This window comes from Convolutriloba macropyga, chromosome 14, assembly GCF_964194025.1.
Source record: "Convolutriloba macropyga chromosome 14, txConMacr16.3, whole genome shotgun sequence".
Taxonomy (NCBI): Eukaryota; Metazoa; Xenacoelomorpha; order Acoela; family Convolutidae; genus Convolutriloba; species Convolutriloba macropyga.
This window is the reverse complement of record NC_134481.1, coordinates 11,339,084-11,364,541: the sequence shown is the minus strand read 5'-3', so window position 1 is coordinate 11,364,541 and position 25,458 is coordinate 11,339,084. Positions and strand designations below refer to the sequence as shown.

At 36.6% G+C, this 25,458-nt stretch overlaps 1 protein-coding gene across 2 annotated transcripts in view; it reads left to right on the top strand.

Annotated features, from left to right (window-relative positions):
- Window positions 1–25,114, top strand: part of LOC142353232 (uncharacterized) — a 26,867-nt gene extending 1,753 nt beyond the window's left edge. The window contains exons 2-4 of one of the 2 annotated variants that reach the window (XM_075405461.1): window positions 15,086–15,291; window positions 19,849–20,087; window positions 24,781–25,114. In XM_075405461.1, coding sequence (XP_075261576.1) covers window positions 15,086–15,291; window positions 19,849–20,087; window positions 24,781–24,894 — 559 coding nt within the window. In that variant the 3' untranslated portion in view covers window positions 24,895–25,114. Of the gene's footprint in view, window positions 1–15,085; window positions 15,292–19,848; window positions 20,088–23,093; window positions 23,445–24,780 lie in introns of those variants that run through there. The other variant, XM_075405460.1, reaches the window with a different exon arrangement.
- Window positions 25,115–25,458: the final 344 nt, after the last annotated feature.

Genomic DNA, 25,458 nt, shown 5'->3' with positions numbered 1-25,458 from the left:
CTCCACATGTGCTAAAAAAACCAAATATAAAAACAGTTCCCTCTCCAAGGAGGAGGGATGTTTTTTTCGATATGTTTAGAAACGAGGGAAAAGAACTTTTAAAACTTTTAGCAACAAACTTTTTTAATGTACTAATACAATTTGACAGAGTGGAATTGTTTTGATGTAACTGTAATAAAAAAAATTATATCGGGAATGCCACCATGCGCATAATGTTGATGGCACCCTACAGTACATGTCTAAAAATACCAACGGAGATATCCACAACACAAAACTATGTAAAAATAAAATGCCAAAGGAAATACCCAGTAAAAAAATCAAGAGAAATAGACCCTGGACAGTTGGAGAGTGGAAGCATCATAAAAAAATTAAATGTATTAGATAACAACACAAATATACAGATGAATAAACAGAAAGAATCATTTAGTTTCTAATTTTATTTTTGAAACAATTTGCTGTTGTTTTTTTTTCTAATGACTGGTATTCGTGGGTGCACAATAAACTCGCTCTAGTTCACCGTGAATTTCATTTTTTTATGTGTTTCTTAAAAATTTTCAACGAAATTCAAAACTTCAAAATCTGGAAATGATAAAGGAAAACTACGCAAATATTCATTATGTTAGCAGGACAAAAAACAATTGCGGCATTAATGCAATTATGGGCAGTAACACATAATAGCATAAGGATATATAACACATAACATATATAGCTGATATAACACATATATAGCTGACAGAAAAGCCCAATCCAACAACTTTTTTTACAGAGATCGACGGAATTGAAAAACAGCCGAATCCTCCAGTATTCAGAAAGTTTGGTGATACATATAGAAGTTCTTCATATAACTCCTGCCAAATTCAATATTGAAAATCAGCCAACTAGCGAAAAGATTTGGTTCGTTCATTTTATCTACCGCGAAAGCTCTTCTAGTTACCTGAACCGTGATTGTCCCTTGAGTGTGGCTGGGAATCATACAAAGGAGACTGAGTTTTCAACCCTTTAAGCACTGCTGCTGAATGAATGACTGTCCACAGGAAGCACAAAATAAATGAACTAATATGGGGTTTGGACGGTCATAATTTGAGTGAGATTTCGGGCTATTTTAGATTTGGCTGTGGTATTTCTGTAGTAGGCGTGTTTTATCCCAACTCACACCTGTTGAGTTTTGTCCTTCCATTGGGTTCTTCATTCCGTAGGGTTTTTCAGTGTGGGTTCATTGCTTAGTTACCTGGTAAAATGAAAAATTATGTTTGTTCGTTCAATTGATATTGAGGAGCACCCAGTTTATCAGCCGAATTATAGCGATACCTGGAATGTTCGTTTGTTTGTTTTTATTTGTTTTTTTTTCATTGAGATCACCAGCAGCCCAGCATGGGTCGGCAAAAGTAGATATCTTGACAACTTACAGACAAAATCACCGTCTTCAAAAACGAATTAGGAACGCACTGTTATTTTGGAGGTAAGTCCAATTCAAATTTGTAACTGTAATAAGTATATTTTGCTTTGTTATGGTTCTAACCTATACTGTTGTGAAGGCCGAGGTTAACTCAAGTTCCCATATTTGTTAAGCAAATAAATCCAGCTCTGAATTGGACATATGTTACTCAAACTTTGGTGTACGATATATTTAAAGCCAAACAATTACGTCAATTTTTCACCAAAAACTTGACGTGGATTTCCAATACAACAATTCTTGACGTCAGTTTTGCATGGAAAAACTGACGTTTTTAATGCCGTCATAGCCAACCAATCAACGATGCAGTTTTGACATGTTGAGCAGCATAAATAGAGCTTGAAAAACTACCAAAAGGGAGCGGAAACTCGATAATTTTGTGATATTAAAATTGACATAAAGTGCGTATTGAAGCACAATTCCTCGAGCAGTAAATAATTGGTTACTGTGTCCTGTATCGACAAAATACTTGGGAAATAATTCAACTGTTGGCATCCCAAATTTTGATGTTGTCAAATCGTGAGTACAGAGAGTAAAACTCTACTTAAGTTTAAGTTTAAACATTTTTTGCAAAACAGGTCTTAGACATATATCTTTGTCTTCGATTTGTTCAGATATCGGAGTGAACTGGTATACATAAAAGAGATTGCGTATTTTGTGATCTGTAGTAAACCCAGTCCAGTTTGATATTGAAAAAACTAAGATGAGCAGTTAGTTGTGAACTGAAATTGTAATGGAACGGTAAGAATATAGCGGATATACAGTTACAAAAGCGAATAGCAAAAAACACAATATCCGGAAAGATTTGTGGCCGCTGAAACGAACTTGGCGGTGTAAAGCTTCTCTCGTCATAAGTGGGAGAGCAGCCGTTACATTTGGTCCGCCGACCCGGACAGTGGAAGGCAAACTGCTGTCCAATCTGATGAAGAGAGTGTCAAAGGCACCCACTAAAGAAAATCAAACGAAACAACAACGCAACACCAGTGAGGCAGAGCGAAGAGTTCAATTCACTGAAACAGCTATAGTCCCATACGAGTGGCTAACCCTGCGTAAAAGCAAGAAGCGAGGCAAAAGCGAACAGCACCCAGGCAATTCAAGCACACAATCAGCAGATAACAGCTTCAGCAACACTTCAAAGGCACGACAACAAGCTTCAAGAGTTAGTGGACGAAGTCAACACTAAAAGAAGACTTGGTCAGAGAATAATTGCAGATTCAGATCGACCCAACAAACTAAAGGCACTCTATCAACCGACTGTTCATTTACTAGAGGAAGAAATACCCAAGCAATTGCAGCGTCGTATCCAACTTGCACCCTACCCAACAAACTTTCTTGATTAACAACTACAGCAGACAAGGGAGTGCAAAGCAAACCTGGATATTCATTGGCTTGCAAATATAAGCAAAGGCACGCAACCAGAAATGAATACAGAGCAAAGCAACACGAGTCAAGCAGTGAACGAAAGTGAGAGTAACAACAACTATCCAACGGACATTTCAGCTGCCCAAACGCTACAAAACGGCACAGTAGCAAACGATCAGAATACGGAGAATATTTCTGAAACATCTTCAGCAAAGCAAAGGCGCGAAGAACGGATGAAGAAGTTCGATATTGAGTTCGAAATCCAGTTGCGGCTCGAACAGGCAAGGTTCGAGCGAAGGAAGCTAGAGCTCGAGATGCAGATGAAGGAGTTAGAAAGCAAGCATCAACTACTGGAACAAGAGCGTGATCTGGAGCGCAAAGTGAAAAGAACAGCATTAGAGAATGATGATGCTCGTTCCCAATCAACCGGTGCTCGAGATAAATCACCCTTCAACTGGATCCCAAGGAGAAGAGATGTCTCTGACTGGGCCAACAGGATCGACCCCGTTCTAACCCCGAGCAGTGCAAGAGCTCGCTTCGATGCAACCCCTGAACTGAACAGGCAGAGTCAGTTCTCACGATATCGAAACCGTTCATCAAGTGCTGAAGACAGAGACGTTTCCCCCAGAGCTGGATTACGATACAACAATGGATATGCAGGTAGCAGTAACCTATCTAAGCTGAAGTTGAACAGCTTCGATGGAAACCCTCTCGAAGGGCCGGAGTAGTCCAGTATGTTCATTGCTACGGTGGATAGGCGACCAACACCAGACTCAGAGAAGATGAGCCATCTCAAGACCCTCCTGACAGGCAAGGCAAAGTCCGCGATATCTTGAATGGGCTACTCTTGGCAACTCTATGGTGCTGCTTGGAGCATTCTGGAGAGGAAGTTTGGAAGGCCTCATGTGATCATCGATGCACAGCTGGAGAGTCTTCGCAAGGCTAGTCAGGTGAAACCACACGACTCAACAGGTCTGATCAGTTTCTCAGTTATTGTATCAAACTTTGTGAATGTGCTCAAAGAATACAAGCAGATCGGCGATCTGCAATCAAGCTCGACACTGTATATGGCAGTAGATAAACTACCTCAAGTTCTCAAAGAGAAGTGGTGGTTCTATGTTGATGATAAAGATGAAGACTGACCTGATCTGATTATGTTTGAAAAATGGCTATCACGAATGGCATTCGTGCATGAAGGGTTTTCAGTGTTCAAGGGAGAGCGCAAGGACGAAGACCGAAGAAGCACGAACAGAGACAAACGGTTTTCAAAGACATCGAATTTCAGTGCGAGTTCAAATGTGGAAGAAGTGAAGCAAATGCACAACGACCACTGCCTGCTAGCTGATGGCACTCACAAGATTTGGAACTGTCCACTCTTCAGGAATATGAGTGTGAATGATCGGTATGCAGCAGTGAGGAAGCAACGCTTATGTTACGGATGTCTGGGCAAAAGACATGCAATCAAAGATTGTAAAGTCAATGCGTGCGGTATCAATGGATGCAACAAGAAGCACAACAGATTGCTACACTCAGAAAACCAAATGGACGAGGGCAATCACGCAGTCAACGTAAGCGCAGCAACAATCAACAAGAGTAACGAAGTTACGAGCTTTCTTCAGATAGTTCCTGTCTCAATACAGAGCGGTGGCAGCAGGCTGAACACATATGCTTTCCTCGACAGTGGATCAACGGTTTCCTTCATCGATCAAAGTGTGCAACAGAAGTTACGAGCCCAAGGCACGATACAACACTCAACATAGCAGGCATACACGGAACGAAGGATCTGAAGACAGAAAAGATTCCTCTCAAAATAAAGGGATTACATTCAAAGGTGCATTCAATCGAAGCGTTTGCACACCCGTCAATCTCGTTGGGAAACACAAACTATGACTACAGCAAGCTGAAGCAAAGCTTCAACCAATTGAGTGTTCTGCCAAACAAGAGCTTCAACTTGAGGGAAGTTGGCATCATCCTTGGTCAAGATGCTTACGAGCTACAACGCCCATTGGACTACAAGATAGGAACACGAAGTGAACATTTCGCCGTTCTAACAGAGTTAGGATGGGTAGTCAGTGGGCCCATGACGGGAAAGAGAAGACAAAATGTTTGTCATTTCGCCTTCATAGAGGATGTGAAAGTGGCTGAGAATATCCAAACGTGGTGGGACATAGAAAAATATGCCTCCAAAATCAACGTCGTCAGTCAGTCAAAGAAGGAACTGCAGGCACAAAAGCTGCTAGAGTGTACGACGAAGTTTACAGGCGAGCGGTATGAAGTGGGAATGCTATGGAGTGGACCAGAGCCAAACCTGCCGAACAACTACAGCTCAGCCTTGGGTCAGCTTTTCTCACTGGAGCGAAGATTCCAAAAAGACCCAAACCTGAAAAGTTTGTATCAACAGTCAATAGATACAGATGTTGAAAAGGGATTCGTAAAGATACTGGACGAATTCGAAGTGAAAGGCACCTTCGGGAAGGAATGGTTTTTGCCTCATCATCCTGTGCTAAACCCGAACAAGCCTGGCAAAGTAAGACGTGTTTGCAATGCTGCATCAAAGTACAAAGAAGTATGCCTAAACGACAAGCTACTAGCAGGACCCGATCTACTTCATGGATTGATCGAAACGATATTCAGATTTCGTGAGGGACCAATAGCCCTAACAGCGGATATCGAATCAATGTTTCTGCAAGTACAAGTTCCCGAACAGGACAGAAGTTGCTCGAGGTTTCTGTGGCGTCCAAGAACTAACGAACCTGTTCAAATATACGAATATCAGCGACACGTATTTGGAGCTAAGAGTTCTCCAACATGTGCAAATTACGCTCTCAAGCGAGTGGGACTGGACGATGAAGAAATGTATTCAATAGCAGCAAAGGCAATACAAAACAACTTCTACATGGACGATTTCATCAAATCAGTAGAAACCCCTGAAGAAGCAATCGAAGTCTTTAATCAGTTACAACTTCTTCTCTCTCAACACGGATTCGAGCTGAAGAAGTGGATAAGCAACAACGATGAGGTTACCGAAGCAATCCCAGAGGACTTGAAGTCGATCAGCAACACAAAGCAGGTCGAGATGGAACCCAACGCGGAGGGATCTTCAGTGCTTGGACTACAGTGGACTGTTTCTGACGATAGTCTTCAAGTGTGTAGAGGTACAAACAAAGAAGTTGAAACTCCAATAACTCAGAGGAAGATTCTGTCACTTGTCTCTTCAGTATTTGACCCGATCGGATTGTTTGCTCCGTTCAGTGTTCACATGAGACGACTACTAAAAGGCATTTGGACTAAGAATGGACAACATTGGGACAAAGAAGTGGAGCCTGGTGAGGAAGCAGAATTTCTAAGGTGGAAAGAACAACTTCGAATTGTAGCTGAAACAAGCATTGCTAGAAGGTACTTCTATACAGCAAGGGACAAAATTGAACTTCATGTGTTTGCCGATGCATCTGAAGACACGATGTGCGCAGTGGCCTACCTACGTTCACAACCCAAAGAGTACTCAGCCGACTTAGCATTTGTAGTTGAAAAATGCAGGGTGGCACCGATGAGGCATCTTTCAACACCCTGCTTGGAACTCCAAGCAGCGGTGATGGCAGTGAGGTTGAAGGAACAGATAGTCAAGGAACATGAGATGAAGATAAGCAGTCGCAGTTTTTGGCCCGACTTAACTACAGTATTACAGTGGATACACAGCTCCCATCGTGAGCAGCAAGTGTTTGTGGCCAATCAAGTTGCTGAGATACTGGATAAAACTGATGTTTCACAGTGAAAACATGTGAGGGTATCAACAACCCAGCTGACATTGGAACGAGAGCAATCAACATTGAAGAACTCAAGAGAAGTGAGTGGCTCACTGGGCCGGCCTGATTGAAGCAACCAGAAAGTGAATGGCCAGAGCAAGTGAACCTAGTCTTCGCCTCAGATGAAGAGAATATACCCGCATCGGTCTTTGCAACACAGACTGAAGAGAAGAAAGCTGTTATTCAGTGGGAACGATTCAGTAACTTCAACAGGCTAGTGAATGCAGTGGCATATGTGCGGCGAGCCATGAGCAAACACAAACCAGCAACCCTTATAGTAAGCGTTGAAGAACGAGAAAAAGCAAAAGCAACAATCTACAAGCTACTACAGCAAGAACAGTTTAGTGAAGAGATGAAATCTCTCATGGCTGAAAAGGAAATTCCAAAAAGCAGCAAAATCCTACAATTCTCACCCTTTCTAGATGAAGAGGGGCTTATTCGAGCCAAAGGCAGAATAGGCAAGAGTTAATTGGACTTCGGTGCAAAGCATCCAATATTGTTACATTGGAACCATCATGCAGTTGAATTATTCTTGCGAAACGAGCACAAGAACAATCAGCATGAAGGCACTGAGCATGTAAGAAACATTGCTCAGCAGGAAATGTGGATCCTATGCATACGAAATGCCTTGCGATCAATCAAGAACAAGTGTGTAACCTGCAGGAAGGGCAGTGCACAAACGATAGCACCGGTAATGTCAGATCTACCCGAAGAACGGCTAGAAGCTTCAACAGCCTTTACAAATGTTGGAGTGGACTACTTCGGCCCTTTCATTGTGAAGATTGGGCGGAGGAACGAAAAGCGATGGTTTTGTTTGTTCACTTGTCTAACTGTGAGTGGGGTGCATATAGAGGTTGTACCCAAGATAGACACAGACAGTTGTCTCAATGCAATTATGAGGTTTATTGCACGAAGAGGCAAACCAAGTACAATGATCAGCGACAAGGCGACAAACTTTGTTGGAGCTGAAAGAGAATTTGCAGAATATGTGGCAGCATGGAACAAAGAGAAGATCGAAGAACATTTGATTCAACAAGGGATCAGATGGAAGTTCAACCCACCCGCAGCACCTCACTTTGGAGAAGTATGGGAGCGGCTGGTCAGAAGCTGCAAGAAAGCAATGTATGCAGTGTTGGGGAACAGATCAGTCACCGAGGACGTTCTATCAACTACGATGTGTATTGTGGAACAAACGATGAACGCAAGACCGTTGACTTCGGTCAGTTCAGATGCTAATGACTTAGAAGCATTGACCCCTAATCACTTCTTGCTTGGCAACAAGAACATTTGCCTACCCTATCTACCATGCGCAGAGGAATTTGTTGACAACAGAAAACTCTTTCGACAAGCATATGCAAGTCTCATTTGGGACAGATTTCGTTAAAAATACTTGCCAACTTTGAATAATCGGCAAAAGTGGAGATCTACGACGAACGAAAATCTTAAAGAAGGAGATCTCGTTTGGTTGATCGAAGATAGTGACAAGCGAGGATACTACAAACTGGGTCGAGTTTTGGAGGCCATGGGAGGGTCTGACGGAGTGATTCGATCAACGAAAGTTAGAACGAACGCCGGAGTTTACAAGAGACCAGTAGTGAAGCTCGCCCCTGTACTGCCAAACGAGAAAGATGTTTTGACTAAGGAAAACAGGGCCGGCGATGTGAAGGCCGAGCTTAACTCAAGTTCCCATATTTGTTAAGCAAATAAATCCAGCTCTGAATTGGACATATGTTGCTCAAAATTTGGTTTACGATATATTTAAAGCCAAACAATTACGTCAATTTTTTTACCAAAAACTTGACGTGGATTTCCATTACAACAATTCCTGACGTCAGTTTTGCATGGAAAAAATGACGTTTTTAATGCCTTCATAGCCAACCAATCAACGATGCAGTTTTGACATGTAGAGCAGTATAAATAGAGCTTGAAAAACTACCAAAAGGGAGCGGAAACTTGATAATTTTGTGATATTAAAATTGACATAAAGTGCGTATTGAAGCACAATTCCTCGAGCAGTAAATAACTGGTTACTGTGTCCTGTATCGACAAAATACTTGGGAAATAATTCAACTGTTGGCATCCCAAATTTTGATGTTGTCAAATCGTGAGTACAGAGAGTAAAACTCTACTTAAGTATAAGTTTAAATATTTTTTGCAAAACAGGTCTTAGACATATATCTTTGTCTTCGATTTGCTCAGATATCGGAGTGAACTGGTATACATAAAAGAGATTGCGTATTTTGTGATCTGTAGTAAACCCAGTCCAGTTTGATATTGAAAAAACTAAGATTAACAGTTAGTTGTGAACTGAAATTGTAATGCAACGGTAAGAATATAGCGGATATACAGTTACAAAAGCGAATAGCAAAAAAACACAATATCCGGACAGATTTGTGGCCGCTGAAACAAACTGGGCGGTGTAAAGCTTTCCTCGTCATAAGTGGGAGAACAGCCGTTACAACGGTGACATTATTAGGGAGCACTTAACAGACAGTTTCTGATCTGACTAAATTATAAATCTCGACTTTACAGTCTTAAGCATCAGAACAGTTTCAGTAGTGCAAAAAATTCCACTGCAAATCAGCAGGCCAACATTTAGCTAGCTAAACTAGCTCAATAAGCAAGATTCATCACGCTGTCTAAGAACTGAGAGCGGTAAGCTGAAGAAATTTGTTTTGATTTGAGAGGAATTGACCAGCAACGATAACATTTCTAGTTATAATATTGAGTTTTTAATATCGAATTAACTCTTTTTTAGATCACGCTTATTTGAAAAATAGAACTCTCTGAGAAAAGGTTGCAGGATATCAAGGTTACTTTATAATTTCGAAGGCTAATGAGATGTTGAATGTTTAGAAAAGTCAGCGCAAAAGTGCTTACATTCAAGCAAATAAACCAAAATAAAGAGAAAGATTCAAGAGAGTAAAGTGACGAATACGGAGGAAAAGCAGGTGTTCTTATTGCACTTTCTACTCGCAAAATCTGACCTTGGACGTCTCGATCCGTCTCTCAGTACATTGTTAGAACAAAATCTTAATCGCCGATGGCGCTTGCGCTCGAGTGCTCTGTACGAAACCCGAGGGGAACTAAGATTTTGTTCTAAAGCATTCAGAGAACCAAAGGGTACGAAAGTATTGAATTTCTCTTGAAAATAAAGTTAAGAGAATAATTTTGCCGATAAGTGAACGTAAAGTTTTTTTCTTAAAAATAAACAGGAAATGAAATAATCCAACCGTCTCTGTCTCCCATAGCGAAGCTTATAGCGGTTTGATTCAAGTGTCAGAGGTTACCCCAGTCGAGACCAGATGGATATCTTGTAAGATTCTGCCAGAATCTTGCAAAAACTGCCTATCTTGCTAGATCTGACAGAAAAATTGTTATCTTGCAAGATCTGGCAAAAAATGGTTATCTTGCAAGATTCTTGCAAGTTCGTTCCGGTCGAGCTGTCCTCTTATTGGCTCTCATTCATGCAACACATTTCATTTCGACCAGAAATTTACTTAAGAATCAGTTGCGTGTTTTTTAAGAAAAATATAAATTTGAATAGATTTTAAATCTGGAAATATGAATTATCTGAAGAAAACAAATTAAAATCTGCCTTTGAGAACTGTTAACACAAAATAAATTACTATCAGAAATTATTTTCCTCCAACTTTATCAAGATTTACAAAACTACACGTCTATTTTACCTTTTCTGATGAAAAAATTATGTGTTATTTTTCTTTGCATCTTAAACAGCTTTATTTTGTTTAATTTAGCTCCTTACGCTTAATTCTTCTTGCCAATGCCCAAAAAATTTGATGCTTAGATTAATAATTTTCTGATGTTTTTTTAATAATTGTCTATCGCTTTTTTGTCGATGCTCAAAAAATGTGTCCATTCGAATATTGCAACCGGTTTAGCGTTTTCTTTCCAAGTGTAAGGTCCTTTCAAGTGTAAGAAAGTTTTTTTTGCAAACGGCTATCTTGCAAGATTCTTGCAAAACGAACGGTTATCTTGTAAGATTCTGGCAGAACGAATGGCTATCTTGCAAGATTCTTGCAAAAATGGTTATCTTGCAAGATCTTGCAAGATTCTGGCAGAAATTCTTGCAAGACGATGTATCGTCTTGCAAGATTCTGCCAGATTCTGGCAAAATCTTGCAAGATAACCATTCGAATCCGGCTTAGGTAGTTATTTAACTAAGTCTAATTTTTTGTCCAAAACTTAGTGTCATATGTTAGGACACTAAGTTTACATTAAAAAAAGGACTTTTACTTTTTGTTCCGACCCCTCTTGAGGGGGGAGGAACTATATACTCAAATGGGTTTTTTTGTTCAGTCAATTTTGGCCGATCGATATATTCATCGTAGAGAGTTGAGACTGGTGTCATTAGAAAGCTTGTCCAGCGTAGAATATGGAATTGAAAAGATTTTTTTGATTTTTTGTTTTTGACAGGGAGATATCGAGGTTTAAACTTTCGAGAAAATAGAGTGAATTCCGTTGATTTCATTCACATATTTTCGGAATTTTTGACCAAAATTTTGCCTATTTTGATAAAATTTAATAAAATTTTCTAAAAAAATGTTGTTGATTTTACGTTTATAGACAAAATAAATTGTCGACTATTCTCATTGAATTTTTTTGTCACAAACTCCGGCTAAAAATTTCACAAAATTCAGACTATTTAAAAAAAAACAGCACGAAATAAATTTCTTTTGTCCACTCTGATTAAATTTGCAGGAAGTGCACACCCAAACACCACTAACACAATCTTTGTAGACTGAAAAGGGGGCTATTTCCACTTCAAATTCCGTTTAGAGTGCTCTGTAAATAAAACTTTGCCGTTTTTTTCAAACATTATTCGTTGATTATCAAAAACGCAGCATTTGTTTTTGATTTTTTAACTAACAAAATGTCTATATCAATGACATTCCTAAAATTAAATATTTTTAATGGATAATTAGAATTAGCAGGACTAGTTCTGTACCAATCTTGGACCGTTACAATCCAAAAATAATTCGGATTGTCGTCAGTCGGTTTTTTATAAAAAGAATTCGATCTTTTTAAAATTAATTAAATAACAGAACATTTCAAATCAAAGCTCACTAGTGATAGGTCCTATTGGCTTCCTAATTAGCTCGCAATTAATTTATTTATTTGATTGCTTGTGGTGGTTTTGAATTTTAAAATATTTGATTTTTAAATAAAAAATGGCTTATTGAACTTTGCTTCCAATTTTCTCTTAATTTGGTCAATTTGTAGCTTAGTGTCAGCAATCAATGAGTGCTCCTTCTTTCTGCAAATTCAAAAAATAGCCTTAATTGCGGCTTACGCCTTAAGTTATGGTGTTCTGGCTTTGATACTACTAGATTTCACATTTTTTTTTTAATTTTTAGGTATTTGCCAATTTTTCATATTTTAAAGTTTTGTCAATTTATCACGTTCTTCTCAGTTCATATATCACTTTTTTCGCGCTCAAAATAACGCACAATTGATAATATTTATATCCTTAAAGATATAGATTGTGGTTCTTTACCGCTTCGACAGTACTTTCTCGAAGATTTTAATTGAGTTTTTTTAATTTTGTCTTTATCTGTCGTTTTAACTTTGTCTTTTTAGTCGTATTTAATTTCCTGTCCAATGAACTGGTTTGATTGGCTTTTCCTGGAAGAGTAGATGAGCCGATGTTCTGTTATGAGAAGATAGATAATGGCTTTGACATGACTTTGAAAACAATGAAAAAAAAACATTTCAACTTCGCAATTTTGTTCCTTTTATTGTCTGTTTGTTACCTGATCTCGTTAATTAAAGGTTAAACATGGCATTATTTTTGTCATGGGATGGTGTCATAAGGGATTGGTGTCACAAAACCTAATGTTTTTAAAGTTTTCGTTATGACTTTACTGGCTTCGACACGGGTTTTTCACAAAAAAAGTAAATTAATTTTTCATTTTTGTCATAATTGACGATCTTTTTGTAGATGTAAGACTTGTTCTGGCTAATTGCAGTTCCCGAGGCTTCCTTTGGAAGAATAAACAAACCTATTTAATTTTTTCATTTTGTAATTAATGGCTTTCATGTCTTTGGAAATAAATTTTTTTCGATAAAAACAAGTATTACATAATCTTGCTTTTTTCTTTTTGGTCTAATTGTTACCTAGTTTGATTAATGAGAGGTCACATAATAATTTCCGGAGAAAGGTGTCAAAAGGGATTGGTGTCGCAAAATCTAATGTTTTAAGAGAATTCGTTATGACTTTACTGGCTTCCACACGGGTTTTTCACAAAAAAAAAGAAAATGAATTTTTGTTTTTTGTCATATTTGACGTTCTTTTTGCAGTCGTAAGACATATTCAGGATAAATGCAGGTCTCAAGGACTTTTTTTGAAAAAATGGACGAACCTATTCAAATTATTTGTTTTGTAATTAATGGCTTTTATGTCTTTGGAAAAAAAATTTTCGAAAAAAAAACAAGTTTTAAATAGTTTTGCATTTTTTCTTTTTGTCTAATTGTTGCTTATTTTCATTAATGAGCGGCCATATAATACATTATTGCTGTTCGGAGAAAGGTGCAATTGAACATATTTTGTGGGCCAAATTATGGCTTTACGGCTTCCAAAGCATTTTCTGGCAAGTTTTAATGATTTTTAGTTTTTTGTCTATTTGTATTTCTTTTTTGTAACTGCATAAAAAATTGAATACGAAGAGCTGTTAATTCTCTTCTATAGAGGCATTGTTAATTGTAAACCTATGGGATAATTTAGTTGATTCCTAATGGTTTTCATTACTTTGAAATTGACTGTTTTTTTAAAAAAAAAGTCAGCGAATTTTCAAATTTTAAAGTTTCTGTTCCTTTTTTGTCTAATTGTTACCAAGCTTTTTTATGAACTGGTGATTGAGACGTTATTTTGTTTATTTTCAGTTTTATCTGACGCTATGTTTACTTTGTTATTATGTTTTGTTTTTTAAAACGGACATAAATTTTTTGATGTAATTAATGTTTGTTGTTGTTGTTTGATTTTGCCGTTCGTCTTCGCTCGCTTTCTTGATATCGGCATATCTCATCAATCTAATGCATCATTTTTTAATCAACTGAGTTATTTGCTTTGGAGGCTATCATTTCGTTCATACACCAGTTTTTTGTGTGAAAAATATTTGAATTTTTTGTGTTTTTCCATCTGTTCCTCATTTGGTAGACAATTATGCCAAAATTGTGGATGATCGGGGTCGGAACCTTATGTGCGATCGCACATTGCCGAGCCGCCTTGTTTAAGTCTAAGTTCAATGTTTCAAAATGAGTTTAGTTTTAGTGACCCATGAAAACATATTCTGGGGTCTCTAAGGATATGTCAGAAGAAAACTTTAGTCTCCCGGGAGACTTAGTCTAAGAGACGAGGGCGCTTGCGCCCGAGTGCTGTTCACGAAGCCAGAAGAGACTGAGATTTCGTTCTAAAGTATTTAGAAGGGTAGTAAAGTGTCGAACTTCGTTTGAAATTGAAGTTAAAAGTACAATTTGGCATATTAGTGAAAGAGAAGTTTTCATCCTAATAATATACTGGAGTTGAAATGAACCAAATGTCTCCGTCGCCGATAGCTAAACAGTCGATTATTTATGGCGGGTTGATTCAAGTGTAAAAAATTACATTCCTTAGTTGGAAAGATTAAACTGAGACTTAAAGTAGTGAAAATCTAGGTTTTTGTCCTAAAGTTAGTGTCCTATAGGACACTATATTAGGACAAAAAATTTAGAATATCACTTCTTCAATTCCTAGTTAAAGACAAAAAAATACTTTCACTTCTGTAGGTCTAATTTCATTATTTCAAATTAAGTTTGTGACTCGAAGGTTTAGTGAGCACTGAAATCGTACCTGGGGTGTCTAAGTTGAATTTGCTTTGAATGGAGTGACCCTCTGTAGTAAATTCAATTTCAGTTGGTAGTGTTGAGTATCAAATCTTATTTTTTAAGACCAGCTTTCCAATCAGCCATATAAAAATTTAAAATAAAAATATAAAAACATAAAAAAATTATTAAACTACACGGGATGCTTCTAGAGAAGTGCTGACAGAAGAGCGATAATAAAAGTTAGCCAAGGGTGTTAAATTTTACAAAATATCATCGTCAAAAACAACAATCTGACTAGTTTACTTGCTGCCATCTAGTTCTTAATTCTAAGTTACTAATGGTTTTTTAAAAAAAAATTTTTTTTTTCCGAAATACAGAAACGACTGCAGATACAATACCTGCGGAGGTACACTTTTTCTTCCCACATTTTTCCCACAATACCTTACAAAATGCTGATACGTTAGGAACCTTTTACTTTTTCGTTGTAGTGACTTATACAAACAGGGTACTTTTTATAGACTGCCCAATATTTGACCTTGAAAACTAAAAATAGTCTGCTTGAAAAGTTGCAACCAAACTTGAAAGGTTGCAAAATGCCTCGCAACTACATACCTCATATGCCGTAAATTGTCGTTATGTTCAGAGCCGTTTGTCAGATAGCTCTGATGAGGGTGCTACCAAAGAAGGAAACTCTACGAAAGCTAGACGAGTTGATGCTGTTTGATGGAAGAACAGTACTCAGATTTGCGGCAGTGATGATAGCTGGCGCTGTCCTTGTGGTTCGATTCATATTATACAATGCTGAGTACTACATAGGCGACAGGGATGATGTCGCCTTAAAAACAACCGGTATTTGTTATATTTCGCCATTATAGCAACTTAAAGTTTTGTATCTTGCGTTCAATTTTGGATTTGTTCGCAGATTAATAGGAGAATTTTAGTACAAAAAGACCTTTCAATGGGCAGTGGAGTGTTTAGAACGCAATACAGTACGGTATCAAAAAACTAAGTACACCTCGAGAATTTTTAAAAAGCGCCTCAAATAATACATTTTGAGTTCAAATCTTATAATTCTCTAATAACGCGAGCCATTACGCGTTAAGCGTCCTTAACATCTAGTAGATAACTTTTTTTCAAAGACGGCTCCAGCAACATCTGAGTCCAACTTCCGACAAATTTCATTCAGAATATTTTGCAAAAAACTCTCTGTTTTTGTAATTTCTGCTTCAAAATAGTCCATAAATTTTCCATTGGACTCAGCTCAGGACGTTATGTTGACCATTTCAGTACCTCCCGCTTCTACTCTTTGAAAAAATTGCTGACAATCTTCGATTTCTGCAGAAGGCATTGTCTTATTGAACAATAACGTCTTGAAAGTAAAAGTTTACCTCGTATCTTCAATATTACGTAGTAAACTAGAAGTTTTATCTCGTGCGAAGATGTAAGAAACAACTTAAGTCCATCTGATTATAACAATCTCGAAACAAAAGATTGCTTGTTCGATTTCGAATTTCTTGTTTTTGGTCAAGAAATTGTGTTCCAATTTTCAAAGAAATCTTGCAATTTTTTCATGCAACGAAAAAGACTGCCTCTGGAGAGGCCTTAAGACTGTTACATTTTCGTTGACGTTTGCATGCACGCTGTAAACCAGATCTTTATTTTAAGCTGAGTTGCTTTTGTTTTTGTCCATCAAAATTGTATATATTGACTCTGAAGTGGCAAACAGCAAAAAAAAGTAGTTTAACTATCTTTTTTTTGTGCGAACGGATGAAACAGGAATGAAATCTCGTTTAGATTTTCTAATTTTTCCACTTTTTCTCACCCGGGCCGAGGAATTTGGCCAAAATTATGTAAGATCAGCGGCAACTAGCGTTGACAAGTCGGAAAATTCACCGCAATTTTCTTACATAATTTTGCGCTGAATGCGTTGAATTTAAAGACAAAAATTCAACGCATTCAGCGCAAAATTATGTAAGAAATGGCGGTGAATTTTCCGACTGGTCAACGCTAGTTGCCGCTGATCTTACATATTTAGCGTTGAATTTAGCGTAGATCTTACATATTTAGCGTAGATCTTACATATTTTTGCGCTGAATTTAGCGTTGATCTTACAAAAAATCAACGCGTAGAACTCTGGGTATAGGACTCGAACCACTGACCACCTGTTTACTTGTCGCCTCTTCTACCATTGCGCCACCGTACCTTGGTTTCCTTAAGAGCCGAAATCCTTATAAAGCGTAGATCTTACATATTTTGCGTTGAATTTAGCGTAGATGTTACATATTTTGCGTTGATTTTAGCGTAGACCTTACAAATTTTGCATTGAATTTAGCGTAGAACTTGCATATATTTCGTTGAATTTAGCCTAGTTTTTACATATTTTTCGTTGAATTTAGCCGAGATCTTACATAATTTCAACGTATTCAACGCATTTATCATGTGAGAAGTACTAGGAAAAATTTAAAAATTTTTTAGGTCTTGAAAAAAATTTGAAGTCCTAAAATGGTCTGAAATGGTTTTTGCACCGTAAGAGAGCAAATGGTTATTTTTTGCTGACTTCATTTTTCTCAATTGTGCAGTATAGGGGTCGAAACAGTAAAAAAAAATTAATTTTTCGAAAAAAAACTTGAAAAATTTGAAATCTTCAAATGGTCTGAATTGGATTTTGCACGATAAAAGAGCACTAAAAAAGATTTTTTCTGACTTCTTGTTACTCACCTTTGGAGTATAGGGTTCGAAATAATGAAAAAATTAAATTTTCGAAAAAAAAAACTTGAAAAAGTTTTGAAATCGTAAAATGGTCTGAAATGGATTTCAAAAAATTCAACCTTAAATTGGTAAGATCTAAGTCAAAATTCTACGCAAAATATGTAAGATTGGTGTTGAAGGCGTTGAATTTATGTATGATCTACGCTAAATTCAACGCTAAATATGTAAGATCTACGCTAAAATTCACCGCTAAATATGTAAGATCTACGCCAAAATTCAACGCTAAATATGTAAGATCTACGCCAAACTGCAACGCAAAATATGTAAGATTGGCGTTGAATGCGTTGAATTTATGTAAGATCTATGCTAAATTCAACGCTAAATATGTAAGATCTACGCTAAAATTCAACGCTAATTATGTAAGATCTACGCCAAATTTTAATGCAAAATATGTAAGATTGGCGTTGAATGCGTTCAATTTATGTAAGATCTATGCTAAATTCAACGCTAAATACGTAAGATCTACGCTAAAATTCACTGCAAAATATGTAACATCTACGCCAAAATTCAACGGAAAATTATGTAAGATTGGCGTTGAATGCGTTGAATTTATGTAAGATCTACGCTAAATTCAACGCTAAATATGTAAGATCTACGCTAAAATTCAACGCTAAATATGTAAGATCTACGCCAAATTTCAACGCAAAACATGTAAGATTGGCGTTGAATGCGTTGAATGTATGTAAGATCTACGCTAAATTCAACGCTAAATATGTAAGATCTACGCCAAATTTCAACGCAAAACATGTAAGATTGGCGTTGAATGCGTTGAATGTATGTAAGATCTACGCTAAATTCAACGCTAAATATGTAAGATCTACGCCAAATTTCAACGCAAAACATGTAAGATTGGCGTTGAATGCGTTGAATGTATGTAAGATCTACGCTAAATTCAACGCTAAATATGTAAGATCTACGCTAAAATTCAACACTAAATATGTAAGATCTACGCCAAAATTCAACGCAAAATTATGTAAGATTGGCGTTGAATGCGTTGAATTTATGTAAGATCTACGCTCAAGCGTAGATCTTACATAAATTCAACGCTTTCAACGCCAATCTTACATATTTTTGCGTTTTTTAGCGTTGACACCTCGGCCCGGGCAGGCCTTAGCGAAAATCAAATGTTTTGAGCAATAATTACGATTAAAGAACACAAATTGTTCTTAGTAGTTTTTTGTACCGAAGTGTAATTTCGGGTCTTTCCCATTATAGCCCTCTTATGGTAATATGGTAGTAAAAGTGCTTTTTGCTTATTGTTGGTGCTGTTTGGCCGTTTTCTTGACAAAAATGGCGGTACCGTGTAACCAATTTTCAGTTTGCATCACTTTTAATTACGGTCAAAAATGGATATTTTGCGAAAAAGCATAAATTTTTATCTCTGGTTTACACGGGGTAAAGGTAAACCTTTTCCCCGAAATTGAGTGTGTAACAAGGCCAAAACTTTATTGATCGAATTTCATTAGTAGTTAATTTAGATTAAATTCAAAAGCTTAACTGTTCCTTTGAACCGTTCTATGGGTAATTGCAAAGCTACTAATTGTCTTTTAGAGCCGCAGTTATTAGTGTCAAAGACATTTCTCAAATTCATCGCCAATTACGCTTTATTTCATTTTGGTCTAATTTGTACTTTCGTAGTTATTAAATCCTGCAAAAGGTGTCAAAATGACCTTTTGAGAAGTTTGACGAGGGGTTTTGACAAGTAAAACAAACAGGCCGCGTGAATATTTGTTACGGTTGTCTCTAAACTTGCAGCAGATTTGAACCAAATTCGTATATTGTCACAAATGTTCACTCAGTTTACAATCTTCGTTTTGAAAATTGTCCGTGAACAGGAGTTACATATTGGGGTATATTTGCGCGAGCAAATGTACTTTTACTACGTAATGCAGCAAAATCCTTTGTTTTCACAGAAAGCACGATTCATCGAAGAACTTTCGGATATTTGACTGGCCAATTATGATTCACAACAGTTTTTCAAAGGCATCTTATGTTAAGTTTTGGTAATTTCTTAGTAATTTTTAGACGCAATCTTTTTTCTTTAAAATTTTGTAGGACACTAATATATAGATAAATTACAATAGTTTAAGTTTTCTAGAGCAATTTTTTTATCATCATTTTGATTGTTTGATTTTAAAATCCTTTTGTGATGAGCCATCAGTGTGAACTGCTCGTGGATGCAGTTTATCAGCCTATGGTCAACGCGAAGTTCTGACAAGGCATGTAGCGTTTCTTTGTCAAAAATTAGAATGTTGTTACAATTTAACTATTCCACCTAAGGTAAAAGTGCTTAAAAGCTTTCATTTTACACCGATTACAAAATTTTCATCGGAACGTTTAGATCTCCCAATGTAACAATTCTGCGTGAAATAGTTTTTTTAAGAAAAGGAAATAAGCCAAAATAAGATGAAAAAGACAACTAACTTCTGCTTGTTTTCCAAATTGAATTATATTTAAAACTCGTTAGTGGAAGCGAACGCTATCTCTAAAGTTGGACTTTATTAACTATTTCACCGAAGTTCCGCGGCTTCCATAAGGTATAGATTATTTTCTTTCTATTTCTTTTAAACATTCAGAACTAAATGAAATATAGTATACAAAAATGAACTAATGATACCTGAGTCTGCTCATTTCTAGCATGGAGCAGCATTTTCTTCCTGTCGTTCTTGGAATTTCTGGAGATTCTGCAGAGGGCAGTTGGATTCAAATCAATGTGTTGCAAGGTGTTTGATGTCATGGTATGCAGTGTCGTCATCGTTTTCTGGATACTCTCAATCGGTCTGCTTCTACTTTACGAATACGATTACGGATATCCAGTACCAAAAGGCTACAGGGTTTTGCAGATCGCTCTATGCTCGATCTTTGCGATCATACAGGTTATTACAATTCAAATTCATAAATACAGATATACATACATAATAACAATAAATTCGTTTCCGCGTGCTGCAAAAAAATACTTTTTTTTTGGGAGGCGGAGGGGGGTGAGATGGGGGGGGGGGGGTGGGGGTGGGAGGGGGGGGGGGGCGGATGAAAGTAGGGGTTTCTTGCAAGAATCATAAGTAACTCTTTTTCAAGAAATTTGCTAACAATCAATTTAAAGTATCGAAGGCGCCCTTTTAAACTGATCTTTCGCCAGGAAAAACGAGATTATCTCACAGCTTGAAGTGCGCCACCCAAGCCAGTTCTCATTAGACCAACCTGGCTCTGGAGCATCCAGACTCAAATCGATCTTCATCAGACCAACTTGCGTTTCTCACAGGGTTGTTATATTTCCTCGAGTTGCGCACTGGGGGCGCCAGACCAAATTCAGTTGCTCAGTCGTGAGACAAAAAAATGTCAAAAAAATATTTTTGAACCGAAATATTAGATTTTTTACTGAATAGTCTCGAATTACTTTGAAAACATACGATGATCATAGATTGCAGAACTAAAGTCATTTGAATTTGTTTGATATTTTCCCTGGTAAATTGAACGTTGAAAATGATATTTTTAAGGACTTAATTTGACTATTTCACGCTTTTTTTCTTTATAAAATCTAAAACGTTTTTTCTTACCGCTGTTAACAGTTTTCAGGATTATTGAGCTCAACTTTTGGACTAATCTGAAATTTTTTTAAATATTTTTTTCAGATTTAGCTTATATTTGATATGAGAGGGTAGGAGAGGGGCATGCTGATTTCAAGAATTTTAAGTGAATTTTCAAGAAATTTGATCAAGAACGTTGATTTTGTGCCAAGCTTATTTTGTTGGTCCAAAGCGCCGTATAGAACTGCTGTTCTTTTCCGGGGAAAAATTCTTTTCAAAAACAAAAAGGTTGAAAACTATAGGTTGAAAAGTCGGAACTGCAGTAACAGTTTGGCTGTAAGTATTTTTTTGAGAATCAGTAATTACTCTTTTTTTTCGTGTTTTCAGCTGATTAGCTTAATAAGTTTTTTTGTAAAAAACAAGGATATTTAAATCAACATCACTAAACGTCACTTTGTCGTCCAGCAGTCTTTTTATGCTCATTAATAGAAACTGGGCCGTTTTTCAAAAACAATCTTCTCAACAGTTCTTCAAAACCTCTTGTTTAAAAAATTAGACTGCGTGCAGACCTGGTTGTTCTGGCCGGACTATTGCGCCTTTCCAAAAGGTTCGTGTCAATTAGCACACGTTCCGCGAAGGGCTCTGTTCACATTATTAATTAAAAATTGATTATATTGAAATTTGATTAGCTGTAGTGAACGTTACTTCTTTAAATGATGAGAAGCAACAATCTTGCAAAAATTGGTTTGCGCATTTTTTTCAAACATTTTAAATAATTCAGGAGAGCTTTTCTTTTCGTATGTAAGTTTGTCAAGTGAACACTTGAGGATAATAGTGATTACCTTAATTTTTTTTCAATCCAATTGTTTAGCTCTGGAAATGTGCTCGACTATTTAGAATTTGTAATGACGTTTTGAGGGAAACTGAAATAAACTTGCAGCTGAAATGTTAGTTAAAACTATAGCACTAATATTTTCGAAAGTTGTTGAGAATCCATTTAAAAATAAAATACAAGATACTGGAAGCTAATAAAAGTCGGGAATAAAGTGGCTATAGTTTTGTTTTTGTTGGATATCAAGTTGATTACGTATCTCTTAATGGAGGACCTTCAAAGATTCCTTAAAATATCACTTTTTAATTTTCCTGACTGCGGGTTATTACATGTTTTTGTATGAGTGACAACGAATGACTTTTAATTCTCTAGTCCCTTTTTAACCATTAAATGAAAAACTAATTTGGTGCTCCTATTAACATTTTAAAAGAAGGCAAGTGTATTTGTTACTGTGGCTAATTTACATTTCTACTTCGACCTCCTTTCTCTTTCAGCTTAATCTGTTCAACATACTAAAAAAAGATGAACTTTAGTACCCTTAGAAACAATTTGCTGATTTACGGAACTATTCGTTTCAAATTTTGGAATGTTCTGACAGTTATTTTTAAGGTTTTTGTCAAGATTTAATTTATATTTGATTTTAAATTAGTTTTTTTTTCGGTTGGAATTTGACAATATATTGTAAATTTACGGAAATTACAATGGTCACCTTTATCAAGAATTTGTTAGCAAAGTTCTCAAGGTTTTTGCATGAGAGCATTAAAAACTATTGTCTGAGAGCGGTGAGTTGAACGAAGGTGTGTCATTTCATTTCATCAATTTTCATCAGACGAAATATCAATTTTGCAAACTAAATTTACTGAGAAATGTGAGTGCAGTCCGTTTTATCAAATTTGGACTACTTAAAAAAATGGCCTATAGTTTTGAATTTGCAATCCATCACAAGATGGCTCAAAATAGGTAAAATAATTTGGTACATCCCTTGTCTGGACTTGGAATTATAAAACGACCGTCGTGCACCGCAATAGGGCTTGGAAAAACTGTCCTGGATAGATTTTTGATATGAAACGAAATTGTCAGGACTTTGCGTGATGGTCTCATTTTTGGCTGGAACTAAAACAACCGTCCTGGAATTTGGCTAGACAACAAAACGTCTCCCGAAACTTGACTAAACAACAAAAAATGTCCTCGACGATACGAAATGCATTCGTGGCAATCTCTTGCTTTCATTTCCTAAGAAATTAAGGACAAGCAGCAGAATTCTCTATCCAATTGGTAAGGTTGGAGAAGATAAAGTGACCGAACCCAGATGTTGGTGGAAAATTTTTAGTTTGACTATGAAAAGAATTTGGCTGGACCTATGAAAAGAAATGGCATCGACTTTGGTCCCCGACCATTTAATGTAATTCAAAATTTACCCCCTCCCCTACCTTGAATTATTAGGTCTTTTCATAAATTCCAGGTCTAGACTAGGTATGAATTAGTTAATAGCGTTTGATATTGTTAATTTTGATATTGTTTTGTAGTTTTGCTGGATTACTGTCAATGTAGAAGAGATTGTCGATGATATCAGGAGCAGACGGTCAGAAGACGCGGAAACAGATCCGGTTGAGTTGAATTCTGACCTGATCTCTCTATAACCTGAAAAAGTCAAAATCTCAAATTCATTCTCTGTTGTTCACAAACAATGACAATGTGCTTTATGCTGAATTTTATTATGATACAAAGATATCTACTTATGTTAAATGAACAGATTTGTTAAACCCCCATGCAAAAATTTGAAGGTAAATTGATTATAAATTTCAGGTAACTTTACGTAAGTTTTGCGAGTGAATTGTTCTTTAATGCAACTTACCTAGAAACTACCTCTAAGCAATCTCAACTACCTGCAGATCTAGGTAAATTTGCTTGCAATGTACTTAATATTGCAGTGTTACTCACAAAGAGTTTAAACCGCAAAACACCTTTCTGGGTGGTTCTACCTACAAATTGCATCTAAAAATTGTAGTTAGAATTATCTAGAAATTCGTTTTTGCAGGTAAATTTTTTTTCGGTGGGAGTACCTGCATACCATTAAATGAAAAACTAATTTGGTGCTCCTATTAACTTTTTAAAAGAAGGCAAGTGTATTTGTTACTGTGGCTAATTTACATTTCTACTTCGACCTCCTTTCTCTTTCAGCTTAATCTGTTCAATATACTAAAAAAAGATGAACTTTAGTACCCTTAGAAACAATTTGCTGATTTACGGAACTATTCGTTTCAAATTTTGGAATGTTCTGACAGTTATTTTTAAGGTTTTTGTCAAGATTTAATTTATATTTGATTTTAAATTAGTTTTCTTTTCGGTTGGAATTTGACAATATATTGTAAATTTACGGAAATTACAATGGTCACCTTTATCAAGAATTTGTTAGCAAAGTTCTCAAGGTTTTTGCATGAGAGCATTAAAAACTATTGTCTGAGAGCGGTGAGTTGAACGAAGGTGTGTCATTTCATTTCATCAATTTTCATCAGACGAAATATCAATTTTGCAAACTAATTTTACTGAGAAATGTGAGTGCAGTCCGTTTTATCAAATTTGGACTACTTAAAAAAATGGCCTATAGTTTTGAATTTGCAATCCATCACAAGATGGCTCAAAATAGGTAAAATAATTTGGTACATCCCTTGTCTGGACTTGGAATTATAAAACGACCGTCGTGCACCGCAATAGGGCTTGGAAAAACTGTCCTGGATAGATTTTTGATATGAAACGAAATTGTCAGGACTTTGCGTGATGGTCTCATTTTTGGCTGGAACTAAAACAACCGTCCTGGAATTTGGCTAGACAACAAAACGTCTCCCGAAACTTGACTAAACAACAAAAAATGTCCTCGACGATACGAAATGCATTCGTGGCAATCTCTTGCTTTCATTTCCTAAGAAATTAAGGACAAGCAGCAGAATTCTCTATCCAATTGGTAAGGTTGGAGAAGATAAAGTGACCGAACCCAGATGTTGGTGGAAAATTTTTAGTTTGACTATGAAAAGAATTTGGCTGGACCTATGAAAAGAAATGGCATCGACTTTGGTCCCCGACCATTTAATGTAATTCAAAATTTACCCCCTCCCCTACCTTGAATTATTAGGTCTTTTCATAAATTCCAGGTCTAGACTAGGTATGAATTAGTTAATAGCGTTTGATATTGTTAATTTTGATATTGTTTTGTAGTTTTGCTGGATTACTGTCAATGTAGAAGAGATTATCGATGATATCAGGAGCAGACGGTCAGAAGACGCGGAAACAGATCCGGTTGAGTTGAATTCTGACCTGATCTCTCTATAACCTGAAAAAGTCAAAATCTCAAATTCATTCTCTGTTGTTCACAAACAATGACAATGTGCTTTATGCTGAATTTTATTATGATACAAAGATATCTACTTATGTTAAATGAACAGATTTGTTAAACCCCCATGCAAAAATTTGAAGGTAAATTGATTATAAATTTCAGGTAACTTTACGTAAGTTTTGCGAGTGAATTGTTCTTTAATGCAACTTACCTAGAAACTACCTCTAAGCAATCTCAACTACCTGCAGATCTAGGTAAATTTGCTTGCAATGTACTTAATATTGCAGTGTTACTCACAAAGAGTTTAAACCGCAAAACACCTTTCTGGGTGGTTCTACCTACAAATTGCATCTAAAAATTGTAGTTAGAATTATCTAGAAATTCGTTTTTGCAGGTAAATTTTTTTTCGGTGGGAGTACCTGCATACCTGCGTGTTCCGTGTAAGTTGCAGGCAAATGTACGTAGAAATTTACCAGCAAACAATTTTCTAGGTAAGTTGCATGAAATTGCATGAAGTTTACTGGAAATTCCATGAAAAATCTGCATGGAGAATTACCTAG